Raw genomic sequence first — 16,681 nt, forward strand, 5'->3', positions numbered from 1 at the left:
AATAATTTGGTTAACTGTGTTTACTCTATATGATTTTACCTAAATATCACAGGTGCTTTACTTTTATATTTTATTTGAATTATTTAAATAACTGCCTCAACTCTCATTTTTCTTTGCTATCATTTATTATTCTTTCTATGTATGAAGAACCATTTCCTTTTAAAAATAATGTTGTCCATACCCTTATGAACTGGTTAATTTTCTTTCCAACATTTTCTTTTGGGCTGTGTAGATATGACCTAACAGTCACCACAATAATGCTGTTATTTCAAAGGGTAAAGACCTTTTTTTCTTATAAAAAATTGAATGTGAAAAAAAAAAACCCACCTCATATGGTGTGAGAATGCCTGTTTTTCTTGGTCATATTTCATTTCCTTAGCAAGACTATTTTCTTCTGCTTTCCATTGTCAGCAGACAAAAAAGATACAATTAAATCAAGGAAACCTGGCAGAGCCGATTTTGGAAAATAAAGTAAATTCATTTTCTGATTTGAACAAAGAGCAATTTATTATGTTGGAAAAACACTGCCGTGATGAGATTCAAACTCAGTGTGTCTCATGTTAGCTCAGGACACCACTTCAGATCTGCATTTGTGTTTATCTTTGAGAAGGGGCAGTGATTTCACCCCAAACTTTAAACTCCGAAGAGGACGTAGAGTTGTTTAAGGGTCAGCAAGCAATTAGCACCCAGAACCTTTGAGCGGAGGCTGGGGCCAGATTTGCAGCCTTCTCCAGTCCTGAGCTGTTTGATTCTAGGCACAGATTTCTGTAAACAACTCCAGCCATTCTGTTGGAGCAAATGAAGCACTAGGGTTGGTTAGAGGGAATTTTATGAATCAGATGAGTTCTAAAATATATTTAAAATTAAAAAAATATTTTAATGAATCTAATAACCATAATAATACCATGTATTTGTATAAAACATTATATCATTTAATATTAACAACCAGCATTGTGAGGTATAATTATCTTCATTCTTTATAGACAGGAAAAGTGCAACTTGAAAAATTAAGGGACACTGAGAGTCACACAGATAGTAAAGTCAGCTGGGACTAGACTAGGACCCTGTTCCTAGTGTCACGCTGGTATTACTAAAAAGGATGAAGAAAACTAGCGTCTGTTTTCATAACTTTTTCCTTCACATATTTCTAGATTGTGCCAAACTTTGGACCTGTTTGATGGTAATTTTATTCTAGCACCTTCCACGTAGAATCTTTTTGTGGAGAAAGGCAGGTAATTAATAATAATAATGATGATGATAGTAAAAATCAAGGTCCCCATAAATATTACTGCCACTTCATTAAAGTTTCGAATGTATCATTTCATTTAATCCTCACACAATCTTATGAGGAAGCCACTGTTTGTATTTTCATTTTACAGATGTGGAACTGAGGCTTAGGGGGGTTAAACAACTAGTCCAAAATCACGTCACTAGTAAGTGGTGGAAATGATGAAAACTTAGGAGTGTCTGATTCCAAAGTGTGTCCACCTAAGCTCTACGCTATAGCACTTCTATCCAGAATAAGGGGGTGGGGGTGGGGGCTTGCCAGGTCACTGGGCCCTGAATTATGACTGGATTAAGTCAGTAATATGATGTCAGCCGATTCAGGTTTCCACATGCGGCCCCTTATGAAACGGACAAAATTAGGCTGGGCATGCTCCTGCCAAAAGGACAGTTGGAGCGAAGCAAAGTAATCTGCTACAGTAAACAGCCCATCTCTGTGGTGTATGTTTACCACGTGTAAATACAGTTCCACTCAGTTAAAAGTTGTCAGCTGAAATTCTGAAATAACCCTCACAGAATGCTGCTTATCAGGAATGGGTGTTTTATTTTTATTACCTAAGCTGAAACCTTTATAACTTCCAAGGAGTCTAGTTTTGAATATTGCAAAAGAGAACTAGAATTTTAGAAAAATGTAATGTTTTGTTGATTTTTTTTAGTATGTTGATTCTGCTCTGTTAAATGGAAATAAATAAGTAAATCTGTTCTTTAATTATTTTTATTAAGAGAAAAATCATTGAAATCTATTTAAATAAAGATTGAGAAAATATTTAGAGAACATCAGTTTGAAGGGACACCAAATTATCAGCCAGCTAGGGACTGGGGGGAGCATGGTCCAAATAGCTCAGTCTAGCCCTCTTTACTAAAATCAAAAGGGGGATTTCAGTGGAATTTCAAAGTCACAGAGGTTGAGAGACAGTTTCCTTGACTGGGGAGATTATGCTGAGTAGTAGTTTGGTCAGTAAAATGGAGGTTTGTGAAGGATGTTCTGAAGTGTCTGGCTTAGTTTTAGAACTAATGCAGGGTGGAAATTTCTGGAAGAATATACATGAAAGTGTTAACATCAGTTACACTTAGGGAGTGAGAATGGAGAGTGTGGGAGAGTGGTCAGAGGATATTTCCTGTCCATTTTGTATGTTTTTGTCCAACTAAAATTTTTTTTCCATGAGGATATATTTTGTAATAAAAATAAACAAAACAAAACGAGACATAGCAACATAAAGACTTGATGCAGGGAATGTCTAGGAATGGGCATAGGTTTTCAAGCAGGAAAATGACATGGTCAGATATATAATTTTGGCAGCTGGTTTTAGATTATAAGAGTCAGTATGGAGAGGGCAGAATAAGGAGGTCAGTTGTTAGAATAACCTTGGAATAAGATGTTGAGTAATGACTTCTAAGCCAACTATAATTTGGAGGCAATATTCTAAAGCCCACATGTGGAGAATCCACATTTTCTTCACATCAGAGTAGTTAAAATAAAATGATTCAAAGTAATCATAATTTAAAATTTGATATGCTTGCACTAGAGGGAGTTACATTTTTATTAAGAGCTTAAATCTCTGTCAGTATAACAATCCTTAAGCAAACATATCCTCAGAGTAAAAGTAGGAGAGAGATGTATGAAAAAAAAATATAAAGGATATATTACAACTGAATAGAAAAAATGAATAAGAGCAGCACATGACTCATTAACTTTTTTTTTCCCTGTGAATCAGGCAGGCTCGATGGTGGCAGCTCTGTTTTTTTACTTTGTCATTATAAGCATTCGTTTACTAAACTAACAGCATTTTATAAAGCAAGACTAATTCCTGAGAGCATTACCTTAGCCCATTAGCTTCCAGACAGTCATTAATTCCTATGACATGTCTTGGGATGAGATCATTATTATTATCATTATTGTTTTATCAATTAAGTTCATTTTCAGAAAAAGTACCTATGTAGTTTTAACAGTGGGTATTTTGTTTCTGAAACATGTTTTTATAGTATCTTTGTGATACTGATTTCTTGCTTTACCCATGTGTTTCCATAGATCTTTTGGCTACCACTGAAGCTAGTTTAAATTTCTTACATTTAATTCTCATAATCTAACAAAAAATCAGAAACAGGTTTGCAAAAGTATCCTGATAGGATATTTGGGTTTCTCTGTATTTTTCTTTATTGGTACTTCTGAAGTAATCTCTAAAGGTGATCATGTGCCTAACTTCAGAAGTGTGGGACAGGATTTCACAAAGGCTCTGAATTTGGCATTTCTTGTTTACAAGAATTGTTGCCACTGATGAATATGGTGGTTGTTTAGTCACAGTTCTGTGGAAGGGAAGGCCCTGCTTGACTATAATGGAAAGAGCAGATGTCACCGTAACAGTGGCAAACATCAAAGTGATGGCTTGGGTTGGCAGACAGCAGTCTGTCCATTACCACTTTCCAACACTTCTAGAATTAAAGACAGAAAGAAAACTCATAAAACAACTGTGAAAAGTATAAACAACCAAGAAAGGTAAAGGAAAATGAGATGAAATATGGTGCTTAAAAATTCCAGGCTGCCCAATAAAAGCAGGAACTGATGTTACAGACTCCATGGACCATGATGGGGAACACAAATGGTTTGGGGAGTCAGTGAAAAACGGTTCTGACGTGTTTGGATGCCAAAGATTTTTAAAGTTGATCTCTTTTGGCTTGGTAAGATTTTATGCATTTTTGTCGTTCCAGCCCAGAGGTCTAAGGATTAGTGGACGTTTCTGCCAGCCTGGAACTCGTGTGGTGGAAAAATATGTACCCATGTGACAGTGAAAGAGTGAACACATAAAGACAAAAGGCTTCTTTTCAAGAAAAGGATAAAAATTAATTATCATTGTAATCTGGGACCAGTGCTTCAAAATAATGTTAAATTAGTAGTTTACTTAAATTAAAAATTTCTGTTTGTGTATCCTAAATATGGCCATTTTCATCTCAGAGTTGCTTCCTTAATGCTAACTAGTTTTTGTGGAATGCTTAACCAGGTAGGATTTAACTGCCCAGGAGAGTGGGACTTGAGCCCTATTCTAAATTGAGTTATATGGAGAACTAGCTCTTTGTTAAAAAAATAATAAAGGATTAGGAGCTATTTGGATGATTGATGCTACTTTTATATGGAAATAATGAACTAATTAATTCCTATCAGTTTTTTAAAAAAACCTATACCTTTAGTGATAAGAGGGAAAACACACTCATCAGAGTAGCTCAGAAGCATGCAATGGAAAAAAGGGTGAAGACAGAAGTACCTTCTGTTTCTAGCATTAGTTAAATATTTGCCTTGATGCCAACACAGTACTAGTTGGATGACAGGATAGTACGTTCTATTAATGATGGGCTTTTCATTATCGTAGATATGCTTTTGCAATTTTCCTAGATTTCTGCTCCAGGGTCACATGGTAAGTCAATAGTAGTTATAAACCTCTCAGCATTGTGATCAATACCTTTGGCTGACGTAATCTAGACCTCTGGTGTAATTTACAACAAAGGACAGTTTGGGCGAGCCTCTATTTTATTACTTTCAATTCACCAACTGAAATATTTCACTGGTTTATGACTGGAGTTATTTCCAAGTTTTGATAGATAGGGAATTGAGATAGTCCTGAAGAAAAATGTCAGGTATGAAGAAGAAAAACACTTTATGGAATTAAAAGCAATAAGCATTTCTTCCTTTGGGGCATAATGTCTGCATACCTTTCTCCTGAAATTGTCTAAAGCACCACAAGAGTGCATCCTACGTGTCTGCATAGTCAGCTATGTATGTCTAGTCATCCAGATGGATCATAATATTAACGAAGTATTCCTTATCTCCCAAACACTACTTTTCCTGAGTTTGAATAATCATTAACCACCCATTTGAGCAAAGCAAGGAACAGTAATACTCTCAGTGATACTCAGTAATTCTCAGTAATACTGAGAATTGGGATTCCTGTCCTTGTGCCTTCCTGCAACTTTCCTATAATTTAGACAGGTTGTTCTTTTCCATGTCTGTTGTGAATTCTAGGTCTGAAGGCTAAACAAGAAACAAGGAAACTAGTCATTGGAGAAGTGATTAAAGGACTAATAGAGAGTTTGGAGAAACAAGAAGGGATAGAGGTAGTCTTTGGGTGATCGGCACTAAGAGGAAAGGTGCCACCATCTTGTCATTGTTTTGTCATGCTTCTCAGCCCCCACCTGTACTGTCGTATCAATATTCAAGGACGAGGGAGAATCACAGCTTTATTTCCACTGTATAAAGCTGGTATGACATGAGGGATGGGGTAAGAATTTGTATTTAAACATCTGTAAGGTTCCTTTCAGGCTTCATTTCCCTTTCATCAACTGCAGGCTACATTTACATGGGCTTTTACTGAAGATAATAATAATATCACAATTACTGAGCAACTATGGTATCCAGGTGACTATACACACTATTTTTTAGTCCTCGTACAACTTTGTGCAGTAAGTAGGACTAACCTACATGACAGACAAAGAAACTTAGGTTGAGAGAGGTTCAGTATTTTGCTCAAGATAAGTCAGAGCTTGATCTATTTGCTTTACTAAGAAGCTTCACTTGGTATGTTTAAACTGTGATACCTGCCTTGATTTCAAACTATTTTACAAAGCTATAGTAATCAAAACAGTATGGTATTGGCATAAACCTGTCACATAGATCAATGGAACAGAACAGAAATCCCAGAAGTAAACCCACGCGTATATGGTTGGTTAATTTTCAACAGAGGCACCAAGGATATACATGGAGAAAGGATAGTCTTTTCAATCAGTGGTGCTGGGAAAACTGGACAGGCACATACAAAAGAATGAAACTGAACCACTATGTTACGCCATTCACAAAAATCAACCCAAAATGGATTAAAGACTTGAATGTAAGACCTGAAAACGTAGAACTCCTAGAAGAAAACATAGGTAGTAAGCTCCTTGACATAAGTCTTGGTAATAATTTTTTGAGTCTGGCACCAAAAGCAAAGGCACCAAAAGCAAAAATAAAAAGTGGGACTATATAAAACTTAAAAGCTTCTGTACAGCAAAGGAAACCACCAACAAAAGGGAAAGTCAAACTACTGAAGAGGGGAAAATACCTGCAAATCATACATCTGATAATGAGTTATATCCAAAATATACAAAGAACTCATACAACTCAGTATCAAAATAACAATGCAGTTAAAAAGTAGGCAGATCTGAATATACATTTTTCCAAAGAAGACATATAGATGGTCAACAGGTACATGAAAAGATGCTCAACATCACCAATCATTAGAGAAATGCAAATCAAAACCACAATGACGTGTCAGCTCACACCTGTTAGGATGGCTATTATCAAAAAGACAAGGGGAAAAAAAGGGAAGAGGTAACAAATAATGGTGAGGATGTGGAGAAAAAGGAACCCTTGTTCCCTACTGGGAATGTAAATTGGTGCAAACACTATGGAAAACAGTATGGGGGTTCCTCAAAAAATTAAAAATTAGAACTACCATACAATCCAGCTATTCCACTTTCGGACATTTATGCGGAGAAAATGAAAATTCTAACTCAAAAAGATATATGCACTCCCATCTTAGCATTATTTACAACAGCCAAGACATGGAAACAATCTAAGTGTCCATTGGTGGATGAATGGATAAAGAAAATTATATGTATATATATAATTCAGCCATAAAAAAGAAGGAAATCTTGCCATTTGCCACAACATGGATGGACCTCAATGACATTATGCTAAGTAAAATAAGTCAGACAGAACAAGACATATGATCTCACTTATATGTGGACTCTAAAAAAAACCCCCTAAATCCCAAAACCAAACCACAAATAAAACCCCAGAAAAAGAGCTCATAGATACGGAAAACAGATTGGTGGTAGCCAAAGGGGATGAGGGGGTGAGAGAAATAGGTCAAGGGGTCAAAAACTACAAACTTCAAATTATAAACTGTGAAGCCTCTTCTAGATGGTTTACAGATCTAAGAAAATGCACAGTTCTAATATTCACTAACTGTGTAATACTGTTTGTCCCTTCAATTAAATTCCTTGGAGGGGGAGAGACTGTTTATTTGTAAATCTCCATTACCTAGTACAATGCCTGACATATGCAGATGCTCACTACGTATTAGTGGAATTAAATTAAATACTAATTAATTTCTTTTACATAATGTTAACTTGTTTCCTGAACTAAACTGGGTAAATTAACAATGCAAGACGTCAGCAATTAAACAGTTAATGTGCTTGTACAGGTTTTGTATCCTTTCACCATAATTCTTTAAGGATGTAATCTCCTGTGTAGGTCAGAGAGAGCAAAAATATTATTGATGCCTACACTGTGGAGTGAAAAATCCTGTGGTAATTAAAAATACAGAGCATCAAGCAAAACTTTGTAAAGGGATATCTTTTTATCCCTCTCTCCCTAGAAAGATTCCCTTCCACCCCCCATTACAGTGATTCACCAAACATCATGGGAGCTACCTGGGTAACTCTGTATCTGTGGTGGCTTAAAGTGATTGACTGAAGACAAGAAAATCCTGTTTCAGTAGAGCACTGTTTGACGACATGCTAAAAAAGTGACAGACACTTGGGATATAAAGATGACACGTTCTTGTCCTTCTGGGCATGGGGTCTGATTGAACTTCCTATGGAAATGCATCTCTTGGAGGGGAGGGAGTTTGACTGGGTACAGGCGTTAAATTCTCTTTCACTAAAGAATCAGCCCCCACAAAGTAGTGCCTACTTTGTAGGCACTAGTTTAAACTCAGACCTTTTTTTAAAAAAAAATTTCAGACTGCCCCAAAGCTTAGATGACTGAAATTTCACCTTTGAATCCCTTTACCATTACAAGAATATTCATGGATATAACCTGAAGGTAGTTGCTCTAGTCCTTGGGGGCACCTGAAGAGTGGGAACCTGTGTAGATGAAAAGAGTAGTTTTAAGGGGGTAAGAAGGTCTCTCTCCTCCAACACCCAACTAGCTATCTCTGTGCCAACTGTGGGGTTGCAGCTCCATTGTCATGTCTTCTGGTCCAAGGATGCATCTTGCTGGAGAAGAGGATCAAGCTGAAGTAGGGGCCAGGTGCTCCAGCAGTTGAAAGGCTGTCAGGGAAATGTTAGGTAATTCAGCAGCGCAGGGGAAACCACCCTTAGAGAGACAGACTTCCTGAGAATCAAGGATGCAAATTCTTTTAGATGTCTATGCATTAACTTGACTAACACTCTCATAAATGGATGAGTTGGTATAGTCAGGTGAAATCAATCTTAGGCTTCCTCTGTCATTATGTAAATGGAGTAGGCAATCAGGCATGACTAGCAAAAACCAACTCAGTATACAAGATGATACATCACTTTAATTGTACGATTTATCAGAACAACAACTATTAACATACAAAGTACCATTCAGCTCAACTGCAGGTATAGGCAGTGACAAGTATCTAATTCTTCGAAGAATCACTTAACTCCCACAATCTGTCCAGACACATTAACCTAAGGACACGTTTATAAATAGCAAACATGATTTTCACATTGTAGCTTTCTCAAGCATATATACAGGTGTGCAGTCTTGTTGATGGGTTGATTACATAAGCGCTATTCTCGATGTATTCATTCTCTTGACATCGGTGGAGACAGTTATTTCTTTCTGCAGAGTGGATTTTTTCTTCCTCACCATCATTTACAATATTCTGTGAATCAGTATTACTCTTTACACTTCTGAAATAGTAATATTTGAATTGAAGTATCACTGCAGTACAATTCCTTGTGTCTTCTGATAAGTTCCACCATTGTCAAAGAGCTTTTGGTTGTAATCACTCTCTCTCGCAACAAGAGCTCAACTCTACTATTGGGTTTTAGCATAACACACCCTCTTTATAGCTTGCTGTGTTAACCCTTGGCTTCAAGTCCTGATGATGTAATGAGGGTGGGGTGTACTGGCAGTCAGTACATTTCCTTATCACTATTTACAGCCATTTAAAACCATGCTGTTATTAATCCAAGTCCGACATACCTTTTCTGAAATGTTCACAGTGCAGTATTTTTGTGGCCTAACAAAAGTTTTTTTACATCATTAAAAATAAACCTTTTTATAAAAATATAATACTTTAAATGTTTACATCGACAAAACCAGTTAGAGTATACTGTGCCACATGCATTATACAGTAGTAAGCACAAAATCTCACAGAACAAAACATCACAAAAGTCCTGACCAGAGTAACTGTTCATCCAGGTGAAACGGCCAGAACTTTCAATTGCCTTTTTTTTTTCCCCTAAAATATGTTTTGCTTAACACAAAACATGTCCTAATGCAAAACTGGACTCCTCCTGATTTTATTGTCTCCAATTGTTTGTGGGGTGGAAGGCTGCCACCTGAGAAAGAGGCTAATATTCCCAGTCCATCGATTCTTTCTCGGCTCTACTTATGAGCCATGATTGGAACCAATAAAGTTTTAGTCAGACGTATTTTGCTTTAAAAACATGCTGAGTTACCTTTAAAAACATTTATCATCACAAATTACTTGTTTCATTTTCAGAGTCATCATTTAAAAAAAAAAAAAAAACAGACAAAACTTCTAAATGTCCACATCCAGATCAGAAAGGCATCATTCTCAAACAGTTGATTTTTAAATGACAAATATTTCACTGTGACTAAGCTATTTTATGAAAGCCTTAACGTTGTCTATGTACATATGTAAATATTCCTACTAATTTATAAACACATTTCATGTCCTGCTGTTTTGAAATGTTGACCGTGTTGTCTATGGATAGTTCTCCAATAAAAGGAATGTGTAGACAAAAATTTAAAAGGGAATGTTTACCTAATGGGCAAATGACAACACCAGTAATAAAAAAATGTGTTGTTCATACAACACATAAAAGTTATTTGAAACGCTTTAAGTCTAAATGAGTGGCCTGGTCCCAGGGCTGCCATGTCTTTCCTGGACATGACCACTTCTTTTGAATTTTCTGTGATCAAGAAGCCCTCAAAATGCATTGCTTCAGTTCCCCATATGAAATCAGGTGAGATCCCGATTTTTAAAAATTTCAACCCAGCATTCAGGTTTTGGCCTGAATGTGACAGGAGCGTCATCACAGTTGCAGGATTGCTGTTGGTCACTGGCCTGTGGGACCAAGCTTCTGGCTCCGATGCTTTGTCAGATGAGAAATTCCGTAGAATCCAGTCATTTTAAATAACAATATAAGGTCCTATAATAGTGCAATTTTGGCAAAAGCAAATAATACCTGGTGGCCTTTCAGTGGCCAGGCAGTGAAAAAAATATTGGACAAACTGTGGACTGTTGTTTGGACAGTTCAGTAATGCTTCTCAGAAGGGGGCTGGTGGTACAGGTGCCTCCATCCATCATGTATCCCCCTCGCCATCAACATTATCTTGTGATGACAACAGAGAAGGATATGGAGCGACACATTTGACATTCACGTATGTAGCGTTCACATGGACATAGTGTTCCCCAATGAAAGTAGAGAATATCGCTGATATCCTGGAGACCAGTTCAGAAAAGGATGGGCGCAGTTCAGCTTTAGGGTGCCAGCATTTCAGCATCACTTCATACCTGTTTCAGAAAGGAAACAATGCTGTAAGGACTCTGAAGGCAAGCATTTCTGTAAAAGAAAAGAACGTAAGAGCTACAGAAGATCCTGTTGGAATTCTTACTTACAAGGGATCTGGGCAGTATTCAGGTTGTAGGAGCCTTCTGCCTTGCAACAAATATACTGTTATATCAAAGGTGTTGACATCAGGATAAGGTGGTGCTCCTCTTGTCATCAGTTCCCAGAGGAGCACGCCAAAGGACCACTGGTCAAACAAGGGAAGGGAGAATCCAGGTGAGGGAAGGGTGACCACACAAATATGAAAGGTGATCAGCAGGTCTTCATAACTAAACTTGGTTTAGTGTATTTAATACTATTGCTGTTTTGGGCAAAATCTTCCTTAAAGGCAATCAGTAAGCTACATAATTATGACTTGTTTAAACCAGAATTGGATAAAGTTTAGATTACAAGTAAAGGTAAAGTTTTCAAAGTCCACATGATGATTAACATTTCATCAGTAGTTTGTAGCGTGCATTTTCCAAGTTCTCTCTTACAGGGTCAAAGCATTAAAACGTTTCTATCCTTTTTTATAATAGCTTCACTACAATTTTAGATTATTAGTAAAAAAGAAAAGACAAGGCTTCCAAAATTTAAATGCGTGGGATTTCCAAATGAATGTAAGTACTCCTTAAGAAATGTAACCATATCTAAAAGTTAATGCTAAAAGAGAAGGTCTAAGTCAGTAAAAGTAAAAATCCATATTAAAAATCAGAAGTAATAAAACTGTTAGGCATCAAGGCTCTCAACTGAAAATGAATTTCAATAAAATATATTTTGAAAATGTTAAAGGAGGAAATTAATATAAAACAGCTGTAACAGTACTTTACAGGATGATCACAAGGCCACAGAGAGGTTGACTGATTTGCTAAAAATTCCCCAATAAATCTGAATTCACACAGGGATGAACATTTAAGAGTTCTTGACTCTTGGGTCTTGCTTGGTCTACTAAACTTCACTAAGTATGCAATTTCTTGATTTAGAGCACTCTCCTTGGAATAGATCAGGTCATACATATTATCTCGCCCTGGACGTGTGCCAAGGTGAGAATGACACAATGAGAGTAAGTCAGCACGTGTGGGTCACCGAGGACCAAGGAAATCAGTTCTCCCCTAGCAACACTTCCAGGACACTCACAGACCAAGAAGCACATGGCGGCAGGAATGAGGCACTGAGAAAAAAGAAGCTAGGAGGGCAAAGAGAATACAGATCAGACATGCAGGGCAGGAAAACATAACACTGAGAAGCAAGTGTAGCTTGTAACACTCAGCAAGAAGGAGAATAAAGCTTGTGTTTCTGAAAGAAAGAAACCAGGTAGACACTGTGGTTGCCGATACAAATCTCCATTAATGACTTTTTCCCTTTGCCCGAGTGTAAGAACCCTTTAAGTTCACTGACTTCCTTGATCCAAATAGAGAAAACAAACTCCTTCCCAGGTGGGCACTAGATAACTTTGCCCTTCAAAGTCAAAGTTTTCAATGCCTAAAAATCTTATGAGTCACTTCTGACAACTTCATTGTGTTAACCTTCAAGTTCCAGAATTTGCATTAGAATTTAAATCAATTTAACAAGTATCTACTGATCCTTGATGATGCACAAGTAGGTCACTGTTCAAGTTACTGGATAGGCCCCAAGGCTGATTTAACAGGGTTAAGAGTATTATGCAATTAACTGTCACATAGAACAATAAGATCTAATAACTGTGATACAGAGCAATTATAGAAAAGAGGTACAAATGTTGTGAAAAGACAAAGGGATAATAGTGGGGTACTGAGAAAGGCTTTAGGAAGAAAGTGACAGTATAGCGGGTCTTGAGGAACAGGGAGAATATGTTAAATAGATACGTGTATTGTAAGGGCAGAAAGAGTGTTCTGGATGGAGGGAGTGGGCCCAGGGGTAAGAGTACTTGTGTGTTTTTTTGAACCATAAGGACAACAGGTCACTCTTGATGTGTGGAGTAGATGAAGGGACGACGGATAGATAAGGTTGAAAGGGGACCATGTTTTTGAATGTTGAACGTGGGTTAAACTGAAATAGATGGGATGTGACTGGGGTCGAGCTCCAGGAGATTGCATCTGTAAACACTCTGCTTTAGACAAATAGGGGAAGCCGATCCACAACATGGAGACCAGTTAGGAGCTTTCTGAACAGGAGTAGGTGAGGGCTGCTACTGTTTACTGGCAACACAGAACCTTATGAGACTGAACTCCTGAATTAGAGTGGTGGGAAAGAGTACGTGTCATCGAATGAGCCTGGCATGGGTGGGTGTCATGCCCTTTAAAAAAAAGATTGTCTTATTTAATCTTTATCAACAACCCTGTAATGTAATCAGTTTTGTAGATGTTTTAAGGATGAAGAAACCAAAGTTCTGAGAGGCTGATAACTGGTGTGTGATCAGGTTTCCCTAACCAACAGCCTAAGCTATAGGACGCCTGGAGGCAAATTTGCAAAAAAGGGGAAAGAGTTGGATAAGTTTATAAGGAATGATAGGGATTGGACAATAACTGGGTATCAGAGGAGTGTTGGAGGAATCATGGGACAGAAGAGGTGAGAGGGAGGCAGTTTCCATGAACAGTCTGCATTCCAAACTCCCCATAACGGCTTGGACCGCCAGGCTCGTAGCGGGGAGGGGCAGTGAAGGAGGAGAATGATGCTGACCAAGAAGAGAGAGGCTGATGGGGGCCAGGAGAGGGAAGGGGAGAGAGAGACAAAGGGAGGGGGTGGTGTACAATACCTGTGCGTTGAGAAAGATGGATACAACATTGTAAAGCAACTATACGCCAATAAAAATTAATCGAAAAAGAGGAAAAAAAAAGAATGATGGAAACAAGTCAGTTTAAGCTTCAAGACAGGAGAGCGCTGAGATTCTTGCTTATTGTGTGAATGGTCAAGTCTTTCTGAATATCTGAGCACCAGCAGTGAGCTCACCTGAAGAATCTCTGCCTCACTTTATCAAAGGTGATGCTCAAAGCAGTTATTAGAGGTGAGAGATTGTTATAAGCTATAAAAAGTGATAGAAAGGCACACTGCCGAGGCAATCAAGGAATAGACACAGCCAAATTTGAGCATTTGAGAATAGGTAAATTGAGATACAACACAATTTATAAAAAAGCACAACTGATTAAAAAAATGGATAAATTGATAATATTTAACAACTGGTAAATTGATAACATTTTCAATAAAATTTAAAACTTCTGCTCTTTGAAAGATACCATTAAAAAAATGAAAAGGCAAGCCAAAGACTAGAAAAATATATTGGTAAAAACACATATCTGATAACATGTACCTGTATCCAGAATATATAAAGAACTCTCAACTCAACAGTAAAATAACAAACAACCCAATTTAAAAAACACCAGAAAATAAATTCTGAAACTTAAAAAATGGGGAAAAGACTTGAGTAGACGTTTCACAAAAGGTGGAATAAGGATGGCAAATAAGCACATGAAGAGACGTTTAACATCATTAGTTATTTGGGAAATACAGATTAAAAAGAAAATTAGACGCCACTACAATCTATTAGAATGGCTAAAATCCCACATACTGAAAATGGTAAATGCTGGTGAGGATGCTGAACAACTAGAACTCTTATATATTATTGTTAGGGATATAAAATGATACTGGCACTGTGGAACAGTTGGCAGCTTCTCATAAAATTAAACATACACTTAACTTACAACCCAGTAATCTTACTTCTAGATATCTACTCAAAAGAAGTAAAAATTGTGTTCACACGAAAACCTTTAAGCAAATGTTACAGCAGTTATACTTATGTATAAGCAATTGCCTAAAACAGGAAAGAACGCAAATGTCCTTCAAGCAGTGAATGGATAAACACAATGTGGGACATCTGCACAATGGAATACTACTTAGGAATAAAAAGGAGTGAATTATTCTGCTATGGAAAAGAGTATTCAAAAAATTAAAAATAAAATTACCATATGATCCAGAAAGCCTACTTCTGGGTATATATATTCAGAGGAAATTAAATCAGTATCTAGAAAAGATATTTGCACACCCATGTTCACAGCAACATTATTCATAGTAGCCAAGAGACAGAAGCAATCTAAATGTCCATTGACAGATAAACGGATGAAGAAAATGTGGTATATACACACAATGGAGTATTATTTAGCCTTAAAAAAGGAAATCCTGTCATATGCTACAACATGGATGAAACTTGAGGACATTATACTAAGTGAAATAAACCAGTTACAAAAATACAAATACTGTATGATTTCACTTATAATGAGGTATCTAAAGTAGTCAAACTGTTAGAAACAGAAAGTAGAATGGTGGTTGCCAGAGAGGCTGGGGGGAGGGGGAAATATGGAGTTGTTCAGTGGATACAGCGTTTCAGTTTTGCAAGATGAAGTTCTAGAGATCAGTTGCACAGCAATATGCATATAGTTAACACTACTGTACTGTACCTTAAAAATGGTTAAGATGGTCAATTTTATGTTTTTGCCACAATGAAAAAAGGAATAACTACTGATACATTGATACTACTGATACCTCTCAAACACATTATGCTACGTGAAGGAGACAGACTCATATTTACTGTATGATTCCATTTATATGACATTCTAGAAAAGTTAAAACTATAGAGACAGAAAACAGACCAGTGGTTTCCAGGTCTTAGCATTAGGGCAGGGGTTGAATACAAAGAGGCACAGGAAATTTTCCGGGATGATGAAACTGTTTCATATCCTGGTTGTTGTGGTGGTGAATATAAAACTGTATGCAATCTTTAAAACTTAAAGAACTGCACAATAAAAAGGGTGAAGAATTGGTATGTTGCACAATGGTGATACCATTAATAGAAATAAAGAAGTGAGGCACTGACAGTTGGCAGGAAAGAATTTGACTTTGAACATGGTAAATTTGTGTTGCTAATGAAAATATCTAGGAAGAGAGATTCAAAGGGGACCCTTGATGGGAATGGTTGAAATCGTTGAGAGAGGCTGACACCTGGGGACCAAAATCCTGGGGGAGAGTTGTGTGTAAGGCTGTGAGAGAAGAAAGAGAAGCTGTCAAGGTAAAGAAAACACAGCCTAAAAGCAGGAGGAAAACAAGATGGTACAGTGTCCCCCGAAACCAAAGAAGGAGGAAATTTCAAGAAGGGAGGAGTAGTTGACGATATTAAACACTGCAGAATGGTGAAGCAGGATGAAAAAGCCAGTTGGTTGAACAACTGAGAAGTCAGTATTGACTTTAATGGAAGCATTTGTACTAAGTGTGAGACACTGTGTAATACTGGGTATGAATAACTGCACATATAGAGACATTCCAATTTTGTCGGAAAGGGCTTCAAGAGTATTCAGACTTTAGCTGAACTCCATCTGGCATTTGCAAGACAGTACACCTTTCTACAAACAGGCAAGTTTTTGCTTGTAGGTCTCAACATACATAAGGTTTATTACATGCTTTTGGAAATGTTCCATGTCAACATTCAAAAGATTGTGCTGTCCTGGAAATGAAACTTTATGCAAATTTATCCATGCAATCAATAACCATTTTCCAAAGCAGCACTGTATGGATTACTCAGGTTCACCCTTTATGTAGTACAGTATAGTGGCTTTGAATAAGAGGGAGAAAGACATAGCACTTCGTATCTATAGAAGCCTGTGTAAATTTCTAGTCAAGTATCTGAGTGACAGCTGTTTTATAAGAAGTGTTAAACCTCCCTGCAGTGTGCGTGTATTTTTGTGGAGATAGTAGTGTGTGTACAGGGTTGTCAAAAAGCTCAGAATCCCAACTCTTGCCTTGAGCATCCAAAATTTCATCAGGCTTCTTTTGTTTTAATAACTTT

General features: G+C 37.2%; 1 protein-coding gene across 1 annotated transcript in view; it reads right to left on the reverse strand.

Moving 5' to 3' along the window:
• Window positions 1-8,600: 8,600 nt before the first annotated feature.
• The window catches only part of MET (MET proto-oncogene, receptor tyrosine kinase), a 128,359-nt gene continuing 120,278 nt past the window's right edge, over window positions 8,601-16,681 (reverse strand). The window contains exons 20-21 of the mRNA XM_030857616.2: window positions 10,941-11,077; window positions 8,601-10,835 (exon numbers count right to left, since the gene is read on the reverse strand). Coding sequence (XP_030713476.1) covers window positions 10,625-10,835; window positions 10,941-11,077 — 348 coding nt within the window. The 3' untranslated portion in view covers window positions 8,601-10,624. The remainder of the gene's footprint in view (window positions 10,836-10,940; window positions 11,078-16,681) is intronic.

This window comes from Globicephala melas, chromosome 9 (assembly GCF_963455315.2).
Source record: "Globicephala melas chromosome 9, mGloMel1.2, whole genome shotgun sequence".
Classification (NCBI taxonomy): Eukaryota; Metazoa; Chordata; class Mammalia; order Artiodactyla; family Delphinidae; genus Globicephala; species Globicephala melas.